At 45.2% G+C, this 12,561-nt stretch overlaps 1 protein-coding gene across 1 annotated transcript in view; it reads left to right on the top strand.

Annotated features, from left to right (window-relative positions):
• The window catches only part of LCLAT1 (lysocardiolipin acyltransferase 1), a 201,084-nt gene extending 192,328 nt beyond the window's left edge, over nt 1–8,756 (top strand). Inside the window, 1 exon segment of the mRNA XM_029072100.1 lies at nt 6,686–8,756. Coding sequence (XP_028927933.1) covers nt 6,686–7,188 — 503 coding nt within the window. The 3' untranslated portion in view covers nt 7,189–8,756.
• Nucleotides 8,757–12,561: the final 3,805 nt, after the last annotated feature.

Raw genomic sequence — 12,561 nt, 5'->3', positions numbered from 1 at the left:
TCCATCTTGGCCCATGTTCTTGTCCCCACCAGCTGGACTACTTCAAGAACCTCATTTCTGATCCTGCCGGCAGCCTGCCGTCTTTCAGTGTGTCCTTAATGCCACCTTTTTTAGAAGATTACTTCTTGCATAAAACAAAATCTTCTGATTTGTGGCTTCAAGGTTCTCCATCACCCAACTCCCCTCTTAGCTCTTCTCTTCTTAAAGCCCAGATCAAACTGTTTTCTCCTCCCAAACAGACCTCCTAACTACCCTTCACTCACAACTCTTCTACTTCTGACCCATTGCTTATGCCTTTCCTCTGAGCTAGGAAAATGCCTTTTAATATGAAGGACAGCCTCTCTTTCACTCACAACACATCACAAACACACACTTACACACACACGCTGTGTTTCCCATTAGACAGAAAGAAAAATGTCTAGTACAATCGCATGGGAGACGGTACCCTTTTCCCAAAAGATAAGTGTTAAAAATGTTACAAAGTGGAACACCTAATAGATTTTGAATGGCTCAAGCAAAAGTCTGGTAAAATCATGTATATTTTTCTAATAAAGCTAAAGGACTTCCCTGCTGTGGCCCTTTTTAGTTTGATTAGATGGCTGATTCCAACTGTAAGTAAGTGCTTCAAAGTGCACCGAACAGCAGTGATTTTTAAGGTCAGGTAACAAATGGTTCTCTTCTCCTTTCTCCCCATGTCCCCGCAAGCTGTACAACACTGTCCAAGGAGACCTCATGATGCCGCTTTATGCTTTTCAACCCAGGTTTTTCCTCCAGATTTTTACTGTCCCTATCTCCCCTCCAAAGATTATAATAATAATAATAATAATAAATTAAGCACTGATTATGTGCCAAGCTCCATGAAGGCAGGGAACTTCCTACCAACTGCTATATTGTACTCTCCCAAGCACTTAGTACAGTGTTCTGCACACAGTAAGTGCTCAATAAGTGCCATTGATTGATTGATTGATTGCCAAGCACTGTTTTAAGCTTTGGAGTAGATATACGATAACCAGGTCCTACGCGGGGCTCCGAGCCTAAGCAGAAGAGAGAACAGGTATTGAATCCCCATTTTGTAGAGGAAGGAACAGAGGCACAGAGAAGTGATTTGCCCAAAGTCACACAACAGGTAAGTGGCAGAATCATTATTGGATCCTGGTCCTCCGACACCTAGGCCTGTGGTCTTTCCACTAAGTCATCCTGCAAAATTACACAGTCGAACTCCTGATTGCTAGACTTTCCATTCTCCGGTGTTAACACAAAATTACCACAGAGCATTGACTTGGATTCTGTATTTATAAAACTTGGGTTTAATAGCTGCCTTCTTGGAATCATCCTCATGCACAGTCTTCCAGTTTAATGGATCGTTCAGGTTGGTGACCTCCTGAGGCCTGTCGAGACGGCCTCCCACAGTCATGAATAAATAAAGGATAGGTTGTAACAAATTTCGTGAATGCAGTTGTTTAGTTTAAAATCAACAGTGGGGTAAAGAAAAGACAATAAATACTACAAGATGTATTTCTAATAGTTGTCCAATTTATAATGGGTAGAGCCATGTTTTCTGAATAACTGAAGGTGATTCATGAACTGTAGTCCTTCTTCTAATGGAGCCATAGGTAGTCACATATGACTTTTGGAAGGTACTGAAAAATCCCATCATGATAGTGTTCTTGTTGGCAAAATTTCGTGAGTAGCAGACTTAACTACACTAAACAACACATCTCAATTCGGAATAATATGTCAGGGAATCATTATTTTACATCGTTATCAATCCCTAATACAATTCTAGTACAATTCTAGTAGACAATTAACAATAATAATAGTATTTGTAAGCACTGGTTATGGGCCAAGCATTATACAAAGCACTGGGGCTGATACAAGATTATCAAGTAGAACATAGTCCCTGTCCTTTTAAGGGCTCACGGTGTTTGTAGGAGGGAGAACAGGTATTTAATCCCCATTTTCCAGAGGAGAAAACTGAGGTGCAGAGAAGCTTCATAGCCTTGTGGAAAGAACACTTGGAAATGAAAGGTGCTGATACTGATTAGGCCAGAAGGCACTTGTAAACTGTCTTTCTTCAAATTCTCCTCTGCCCTCAGGCTGAAGAAATTAAGGTTCTACATTTGCTGTCTAAGTAGCTGGGGCTGTGCTGCAGACTCCAAACTAAGTCTATGACCTGGGTTTTAGGCTTTAGCCATGTAAGTCAGCCTGTTGTGGACAGGGGTTGTCTCTACTTGTTGCTGAATTGTACTTTCCAAGCACTTAGTACAGTGCTCTGCACATAGTAAACGCTTAATAAATACGATTGAATGAATTTGTTTCCAGGATAATCCGTTTTACCAGGGCATTCAGTCACTGCAGACAGAGCATAAAATTAGATATTGCAGGGAGTTTCACAAGAAGCAGGTGACACCGTCCCTGTCCTGAAAGATCTTCCAACTTAATGGCAGATTTAGAACTGAGACACGGTGTACTTAGAGATATTAAAGACAGAAGCATGCAAACATAATCAATCATATTTATTGAGAGCTTACTGTGTGCAGACCTCCAGACTAAAGACTTGGGAGAGTATAATACAACAGAGTTCATTCATTCATTGAATCGTATTTATCGATGGTGTGCAAAGCACTGTAGTAAGTGCTTGAGAGAGTACAAAATAACAGACACTTTCCTGCCCACAACGGGTTCACAGACTAGAGGGGGAGAGTTGAGACATACCTGACACCCAACCGCTTTGCTCCTCATGTCTCTCATTCATCATGTTTTTGACTCTAAGCTTCTTATCAACGGTATTTATCAAGCGCTTACGTCTCCCGAACACTGTACTAAGCACTTGGGAGAATACAATACAAACAGAATTTTATTGGAATTCTCTCCCTCCGTGTGGAAAGGGAACATGTCTACCAACTCTGTGGTATTTTACTCTCCCAAGCACTTTTAGTGCTCTGCACACTGTAAGTGCTAAATAAATTTCACTGATTAACTGATTGATCAATTCTTGGGTAGCTATTTTCTTTCTCTTATTATCCCAGGCTTTACTCAGCTTCTGCATTGGGCTACAAAACAGAACATAACACCTTCCTGCAGATACTAGTAATTGTGGCATTTGTTCAGCTCTTGCTCTGTGCCAGGCATTGAACTAAGCACTGGGGTGGATACAGTAAAGTGTCTATTGTGCCAATAGGATTGGGCACAGTCCCTGTCCCATATAGGGCTCGTAGAATTAATTCCTATTTCACCGACGAGGTAACGGAGGCACAAAGAAGTGAAGTGACTTGACCAAGGTCACACCACAGACAAGTGGCAGAGCCACGATTAGAACCCAGGTCCTTCTGACTCCCGAGCCCATGCTGTATCCAATAGTCCATGCTGATTCTCTTATCCCAAACTCCTGGTGACAATGCCAAAACAATAGAAGGGAATTGGGACAAGACAAGAAAGCAGCTGCTGTATAGAGTGGTTTGGAGTGGTTATTTTTCCTTTCATTGAGGAGATCATTTTCCCTTTTAAAACAAAAGCAGTAGTCAGCCCCAGTATAGAGTAGCCTTGGGTTGGAGGTAGGGGGAGGGATGATGAAGGCTTCTAAAGTTTCAACTTCACCCAGGGTGTTTGGTGCCAAGGGATGGGAACGAAAGCAATGGAAAACTATGGCCATGGGTGGGCCTAGATGATCTGGCAAAATCCTCTGCGGCTCGGTCGAATTGTGAAGAGGGTTGGCTTGTGACACGTTCACAGTGGGTCATCCCTAGCCCTTTTTGTTTGGGTCTGTAATGGGGGTCCATTAGATCACCACCTAAATAATAGATTGGAGATGGGTTCTTTTCAACAGCTATTAAATAATTGGCTCAAGTTTGTCATCCCCATCCACCCTGACCTTCTACAGACTAGGGAATTAAAATCCCTTTTTTACTGTCTGTTTCTTTAGCATTTTCAATATCTATGACTGAAGACTTAGGTTTCAGAGGTGGAGATGATTTCAGAGAGCACTAATCCAATTAAAGGCAAATGAGTTACTTTTGTGTTCTAGCTACAACCCAGCAGCCTTTTATGCTGCTTAAGGTGAGACCCTCTTTGATCGGTAGCTCTATTTTGGGCCCACCTTTCAACGCTTGCATTAAAATGGAGAATGTTATCGGATGTTCTGGTGTAGAGTCAAGAACAGGTATAAAAATCTCCTTTGTAACATTTGGAGTGGCACCTGAAATCTGGCATTTGGAGCACTGTGTGACAGGCTTTGTCTGAGACAATTGAAAGGGCACAGTAAAAAAATGTCACTCGACTTCCACTTGGTCGCAATCACTACTAGAACTTTCTATCACAATTCAGATTGGATGATCTGAAGACGATAGGCTTGGGGCCTCCAGGTAGAGTATGTGTAGAAGCGTTATCAATCATCCGTCACGCCCATAACAGATACCGTCATCATTATTATTATCATGGCATTGAGCGCTTACTGTTGCAAAGGGCTGAACTGAGCACTTGGGAGAGAAGAGTACAGCAAAGTGAGTAGACGTGTTCCCTGCCCGCAACGAGCTCACAGTCTAGAGGGGGAGACAGACAGTGTAAATAAATAATTGATAATATATAATTTTAGTTATGTATATAAGTGCCGTGGGGCTGAGGGTGGAGTGAGTACCAAATGCCCCAAGGTGACAGATCCAAGTTCATAGATGACACAGAAGGGAGAGGGAGCCAAAGAAAAGAGGACTTAATCGGGGAAAGCTTCTCATCGGAGATGTGACCTAAAAGCGGTAACAGCAGGTGGTAGTAATAGTAAGTACCCCCTGGGTTCAGTACACTGTACAAAGCACTTGGGAAATACAAAGCAAGCAAGTGACCCATTCCCTACTTATATTCCTCACCTATTTGAAAAAATATTTTCAAATGGAGTAATTCAGATAAATAATGGAACGATCAGTTGACACAAACACCGAGCATGGGAACAAGTAGGTATGTATGTCCCTGAGATGGCTGCTGGGTGTCTGTGACTTGGGATGCTGGGAATTAATTGGGCAAGACATGTCAGAAGAGGTGGGCTTCCAGGAGGGGTTTGAATATGTGGGGGGCTGTAGTCTGTCAGATTTGGGAGATGGGGGAATTCCAAACTGGGGAAAGGTGTGAGTGAGCAGATGGAGGCGGGAGAATCTAGAGCAAGGTAAACAGCTCAGAAGGTTGATGTGGGAGGAAGAAGAGAGTGAGTTGGAGAGTAGCAAGAGAAGATATAGGGTGCAGAGATATAAGCTGGGGTGAGTTTGGGGAGAGCCTTGAAGTCAACTGGGAGGCATTTGTGCTTGTTGTGGAGGGACCCAGGGAGCCAGTGGAGGGTTTTGAAGGCCAGAGAAATGTGTACAGAGCAATGCTTTGGGAAGATGTGCGTATCCTGTGCATAGCTTTTAGTGGGCCAGAGTCTGCTGGTTAGACAGATTCTGCCCAGAGGTGCTGGCACCGGGCGAGGAACGAAATCTGCTGCCTCTCGCTCTCACCTTTCCCTGAAGTGGGCATTGAGCCACCCTGTCTCCCCTGACGCCGGCTCTCCTCCAAACCATCGAGGAGATTCCATCTCATCCTGCCTTCCACCACCCAGGCTGGAAAGAAAAAGGGACCCATAGCCTGGGACCTCCTCTAAACCTCCGGCTGCTCTACTGCTTGCTGTGTCTATGGGTGTGTCTTAAACTGTAGGCCAAGAGGACCCTGAAATGCCGCTCCTCTAGCCACGGCTCCATACTAAATTCATTTTTATTTTGTGTATTTCTCTGAGTTTTGTTTTACTATTTCATCATTCCTGGCATGTCTGCCTCCAGTCCCTTCTTTCCATTTCTACTCTTAGATTGTGAGGAACAGGAACAGGGTCTAATTACCCCCTGTGGATTCTCTCTCTTGCCACTAAGTACAGTGCTCTGCATATAGTAAGAGCATAATAAACACCATTACAAATACCATTTGCCCCCAGTGCCGCTCTGTGCCAGCCTACCTGGATTCTGACGATTACTTACCCCAAGCCATCCAGGGAAGGAGACACCGAGAGTTCACCGAAGTGAACAGTACCGAAACCAGGGTTCCTGAGCCGGAAGACTGAGTTAATGGTCTGTTGCTCCAAAATGTTGGTTTTGTGTACACTGATGCTATCCCTACAAACATCGGGGTGGTCCTTGGGGGTCAGGCTTTCTCCGTGTAGAATCAGGTCGAAACATGTCTAGCCGGTGAAGCCCTTACAGTCAAACAGACTATTTTCCATTATTGTTCCTCGCTAGTAAGGATCAGTGAAACCGGCTTACTCTCACTTCTGTGTCTTTCGTATTGAGTTTCATTAATTTCAAAAATTATTCGTTTCCCACAGAAGTATCCCAGCCCTATTCGAGTCTTGCATCGAGCATGGCACTGACAGGGATCATTCAGTAACCTAGCAGTGTCTTTCTCGAGGCTTTCAAAGAATTACAGTTAGAGTCTTCTTTTTAAATGATTCCCCCCTCTGTAAATGACCTGTGTGGCGTAAATGAGTGACAAATGACTCGACCGAGGTCACAAAGCAGACAAGCGGCGAGGCCGGGATTAGAACCTAGTTCCTTCTGACTCCCCGGCTCGTGCTCTGTCCACTAGGCCACGAAGGTTTTCCGCCCCAGCCTCCAAGTATTGCAACCAAAAGCGGGCCATCGCCTTGACCGTGTTTCTCTCTTTCTAAAACCCCTAGGACGGAACCTCGATGCCATCCACGACATCACCGTGGCTTACCCTCATAACATCCCTCAGACGGAGAAACACCTCCTGGAAGGAAATTTCCCCAAGGAGATCCACTTTCACATCCACCGGTATCCAGTGGACCTCCTGCCCGCCTCCACAGAGGAGCTCCAGGTCTGGTGCCACAAGCGATGGGAGGAGAAAGAGGAGCGGCTTCGCTCGTTCTACGAGGGGCAGAGGAATTTTGAAGTCTCGGGGCCGATCACAATTCCACCCTGCAAGTCAGAGACCAGGGTCCTGCTGGTGAAGTGGATATCCCTCCTGTACTGGTCACTGTTCAGCCCTGCTATGGTCGTGCTCATGTACTTCAGCAGCTTGGCCAGGTGGTACTTTGTCACTTGGATCCTCATCTTTGTCCTGCAGGAGAAGATATTCGGTGGCCTGGAATTCATCGAACTGGCATGTTACAGGTTCTTAGCCAAACGACAGAGTGGAGAGCTCAAGAAAGCCGAATGAAGGTCCCGAATTCGCCAGGCAGGCTCCTAGGGGCAGCTTTTTGAGACGTCCGTAGCCTTTGTAAGCCAGGAAGCGTTTTTTTGCATGAAAATCCTCAATCTTTATAACTACCGTCATTATTTGTTAAAGACATTTTGCACTTGATTTTGTGGAAAAAAAAAGAATTCCTAGTTATCGCTCCATATGAACAAATGATTTTTAATCTCTGAATGTCGATGCTACTGTAGCAGGCAGGAAACAACTGAGGGTTGTAACTGTGAAATAACTCTTGCCGGGTAATCGAACAATCATCAGGCTGTTGCTAGGCCAGGTTAGATAGCGGGTTTTTCGAATCTCTAACCCCGCTGTCCAAAAGATCCATCCAGCAGCTTGGTCTGGCTTGGAACCACTGGCACAAATCAGACATCCAGACTTGAAAATTATAGATTGCCTCAGGTACGTAAGAGTCTCAATCTTCTCTTTCCAAGCTGCCCTCTCTGGGGATGTCTTATCCTCTCTGTCCTCCTTCCTTTCCTCTTTCCTCCCCATCTCCCGGCCTACCAAATGCATAGCTAACCATTGGCCGGCAGATGCGGCCTTCTCCCAGTGAGAACTGTTTACGTGAAAATTATCTGAAAGGAAGCCGGGGAAGAGACACGGACTCGGAATCGGCTCGCCTGTCTGTTAAAACACATCTGCCGTCCTCTACGGCTTGACCCGAGAAAGAAAATGCTGAGTTTTCTCCATTGGTTCAGAGTGCACCTCTGACTTCGGGAAGCCCGCTGAAACTAGCGAGCAGAGTAGTGAGTTGCCTGAAATCAGATGGCCAAAGTTAGGGTCTCGCCCGGCTCTAACACTGACAAATCAGATTTTATCTCCGGGGTCGTCCAGAGATTACAGGAATGCCCTTTGACACTGACCATTTTCGGGCTTGACCAGACCCCTTCACACACTAGGAGTAGCCCGTTGGATTTGACCCCAGACAATCACTCCCTTAAACATTACCATCAATGGACAGTCCAAAGATCCAGTTGCCCGGTACCCTAGCGAAGCAAAGGAACACTGTTAATTTTGTGTTTGGGGTTGGTCTCCCCTCATCTCATCATATAACAGGGACGGAGGTTACAGCGACAGAAACTATGAAGCAGTCGTTAGCGGGTATCCATCTTTCGTCTTGATTTCAGCATTTAACCAACCTCCCGATCCATTTTATTGCTCCGTACCCTCGGCTGGCATGAACAACCGCCTCTTAATTCAACCTCTTCTTTGCCTGGCGGTACTTTCCTCACATGGCCATGAAAGGTAAATACACTGTGAGCTTAATTTATGGAGCTCATTCTTGTAGAAACGCTTGGCTAAGCCGGGCAGGGCACCGTTGGAGAAAGGGTTTGGTTGGAAATTAGCATTCGGACATGTTGTCTAGGGCCCCGCAGAAAAGCATCAACCTATATTTAACTGTCCCTTACAAGGGGACAGCTGTTTTTCATAGCTACTAATTAGTTATTACGCACATGTGCTCTAAGCCATCTGTTTTACTCCATGCATTTTTTTTTTTACCTTCCTTCTTAATAAAAGTGATTTCTAATTTAGGTTGGTCTCAACGAACTTCCTCCGGTTATATTTAGAAGCGCAGAAATAGTTTGACAATTAGGATCTCATTGTGATGGGAGGGAAGGCAAGAAAGACCTTTCTTTCTCTCCTGGAGGCCTTTATAATGTTACCCTCCCAAACGGAGATTATAGCCGCTGTCTAAATTCACATAGCTCCCTGTTCAGGGAACAGTTCCCATCTAATTTCATGCACTTTTAACTCTCTGGACCCCTGCAGAGAAAATCATCTTTTTTTTTTTTCCAGAGAAAAATATCCTTCAGGTGAACAGCAAAGCATATTCCCCTGACAAGAAGGAGAATTCAGAGTAAAAAAGTTACAGACACTAAGAGCAGGGACCCCCTCTCCTTTCCCCACTTCCTGGGTCAGGTTTTGGTGGTTCTAAGGGTAGTGAAACCCTCCCCCTTTTGGCAAAGCCAAAAGCTCATCTTCTGCCCCAGCAGCAAAATGAAAGTCGGTTCGCATTTTTAACCACGTTGAAATGTTCCTCCCATCCCCTCCTGATTTTTTAAGAAACTTTTAAACGTTTAAGAAGAAAATCAATAGCCATTCTCTGCTTCGGAATCCTAAACAGATTTTAAAATTAAAGTGTTGTTTTTTTTGAATGAACACGCAAATGATGAAGACAGGTACATCGTCTCGATCCTGCCCCTCTGGCACGCTTCTCCCTCGGGCTTCTCCTCTTCTCATTCCTTCTCAAATCCCCGCTCTGAGCACTCAATCCCTGCCCCTCGCCACATCTCACATAATTATCTGTACATAGTGGGGGCTCTTTCTCCCCAGCGTGTCCAACTGCAATGGTTTCCATTCACCATTTTGTGAAGTTTTAAATAAAGCCAGCCTGGTTTGTCCGAGACACAACCCATGCATGGGCTTTAGTGCTCCAAGCTTGCCAGCATGTGAGTCCATTAAGCCACGCGTCCTCTGCCCAAATCTAAGCTGGCATCACTGATGAGGCTGCTTCAGTGAACATAAACGGTGATGCAATATTCATAGGAAGAAGTATGGCCTAATGGATAGAGCACAGGCCTGGGAGTAAGAGGTGCTGGGTTCTAATCCCAGCTCCGCCGCTTGTCTGCTGTGTGACCTTGGGCAAGTCGCATCTCTGGGCCTCAGTTTCCTCATCTGTAAAGTGGGGATTAAATCCCATCCCCTCCTCCTTACACTGTGAGCCCCATGTGGGACAGGGACTGCGTCTGACCTGATTATCTTATATCTATCCCAGCGCTTAGTAGAGTGCTTGGCACATAGTAAGTGCCTCACAGGTACCGTTTAAAAAAATATACCGATTCATCAAAGGAAGCCGAAATGCCTCGTTAAATTTCCGGATGCATTTGAAGGTCAAGGTGTGGGTTTAGCACCTACTAAATGAAGTCCAGTTCTGTCCAAGTGAAGGAGAGACTTATTTTAAGGCTCCTAGGGAATGGTTTCTTTTGTACATTACCCTGTAAGAATGCAGGCTATGATCCTACTCAAACAGCTCCACGTAAACTCTTTTACATTAATTGCTTTGGAATTGAAATCATTCCAACGAGGCCGGATGGGAAGATTTAGTGCTGGGGGAGTAGAAGGAGCTGTTGTTTCCGGGATAGCATTGGCAGAGAGACCTCGTGTATCTGCCCAATCTTCAAGCTCTCTGACTGCCATAGCCGAGCCTCTGTGCACTTAGAGTGACAACTCTACTAAAGTGAGCTTCCTGGAGTTGAGTCGTTTACATTTCTTCTACAAATGATGTGCTTTTAGTGCCTTGGTTAAGGGCCCCATTGATTCTCTCCTTTCGGGCTGTTTCTTCCTCAAGTCTCTTGATAAAGGTCTCTTTCTTTTGACTCATTTGGAGAAGAAAAACAAACAAGCAGGTTTGGCCTTGAAGACTGTGAGCACTAGTCCTCGCCGTTGTGGAAAAACACCGCTTCGTGGCAACATCTGGAGAAACTGGAGGGGCTCGCGTTTAGTATTAGTAGAACAGAAACAATAAACTCATTTATCAAGTGGTGTTTATCCCCTCAGAGGGGATCCTCTAAAGAATTCTGAGCTCCATCCATCAGAAGGTTTGTTTCCAGAAATGGACCGTGGGGGTTTGGGGGGGTTTTTTGGGTTCCATTTTTCAGGTTCATTGTACAAAAACAACAACGTTGGAATATGAAAAATAGCCCACAGAATAGCCTTAGTTCTCAAAAGTCCAGTGATGTTACGATGTTTGTGAGTCATGTATCCGTAACGTTACCATCCGTCCGAAAATAAAATGAGAGACAAATATCATTTACGTATGTGCTGTTTTGCTGGCTTGGCAGGAGTGAGACCGGTTACAACTCGTAGAAGGAAATGTTTTTGTTGTGTTTTCCCACAAGCGCACACGACATCTAGCACATACTTGCTCTCATGCTTTTATTAAGAGAGCAGCTGTTACTATTAAACCTCCCCTGCAGCATTTGGTGGGAATAGAAAAGCAGTTTGGCCTAATAGATAGAGCATGGGCCTGGGAGTCACAAGGGCCCGGGTTCTAATCCGGGCTCCTCCACTTGTCTGCTGTGTGACCTTGGACAAGTCACTTCACTTCCCTGGGCCTCAGTTACCTGATCTGTAAAATGGGGATTAAGACCGTGAGCCCCACGCGGGACATGGACTGTGTCCAACCCGATTAGCTTGTATCTATCCCAGTGCTTAGTACAGGGTAACGACCCAAATCACTACTGCCTCTGGCAAAATGCCCTGAAACTAAACTTAGGCAATTCAAGACCTAAGGAGCTGTTCTATTATAATCTACCCCTGTGATGGAGTCCATCTTCCCATTTGGTTCAAAACAACTTTGTTTCCTGCAGTGTGACCTGGTGAAAAGAACATGGGCCATAGAGCCAGAGGACCTGGGTTCTCGTCCTGCCACCACTTGGCTGCTGTGTGACTTTGGGCAAGTCACTTCTCTGTGCCTCAGTGCCCTCATCTGTAAAATGGGGATGAAGACTGTGAGCCCCACATGGGACAACCTGATGATCTCGTATCTACCCCAGCGCTTACCAGTGCTTGGCACATAGTAAGCGCTTGACCAATACCACCATTATTATTATTCTCTGCACCTCTGCACCTCACTTTCCTCAAATGCGAAGTGGAGATCCGACACCCGTATGCCCTCCTACTTAGACGACGAGCACCGTGGGACAGGAACTGTGTCCAACCTGATTAGCTCGTAGCTGCCTCCGCGGTTAGAACAAGGCTCGACAAATAGTAAGTGCTTAACGCATACCATAATTATTAGTGTTCCCTGCCCCTTTCCTACTGGTGTTCAGAGAGACTCCCAAACTATCGCTGTTTGGTCATTTTGATGGGTAAGTCCAGTCCTGATAGAGTGTTTCTCATTCCCCTTCGTTTCCTCACTGGCCTCAGCCTTGGAGCAGAACGGTACGATAAACAGTTCAGCTAGAAACAGGTCCTCGAGGACCCACAGTTTAATTGGCTGCCCCAAGCATTGCACAGTTTTCCTCAGACTCCCGCTGGGTCGACTTATTTGGGATAGGAAATGCTAGAGTTAAACTGTCTAGTCTAAAGCCCGTTTACTCAGAAGTTTCCAAAGAGTATTATCATATGCTAATATTATCCTATGCTAAAATTGTCCTTTTAGACCAGATCCTGCTCTCACACATGCCTCTCCCGGAGATAACTTTGAGGCCAGGTCTCTACTAAGGAAATAAAAGTGGTATTTTCCTAAGAATCCAAGTAGCAGACCCCCAGAGTTTAGATTAGTGGGGTTTCTGACTCAAGCTAATGAATAGGAATTAGATTTGGGGGGTTAAA

Source organism: Ornithorhynchus anatinus, chromosome 9, assembly GCF_004115215.2.
Source record: "Ornithorhynchus anatinus isolate Pmale09 chromosome 9, mOrnAna1.pri.v4, whole genome shotgun sequence".
Classification (NCBI taxonomy): Eukaryota; Metazoa; Chordata; class Mammalia; order Monotremata; family Ornithorhynchidae; genus Ornithorhynchus; species Ornithorhynchus anatinus.
The sequence above is the reverse complement of the archived record's forward strand: the minus strand, read 5'-3'. Positions and strand labels throughout refer to the sequence as shown.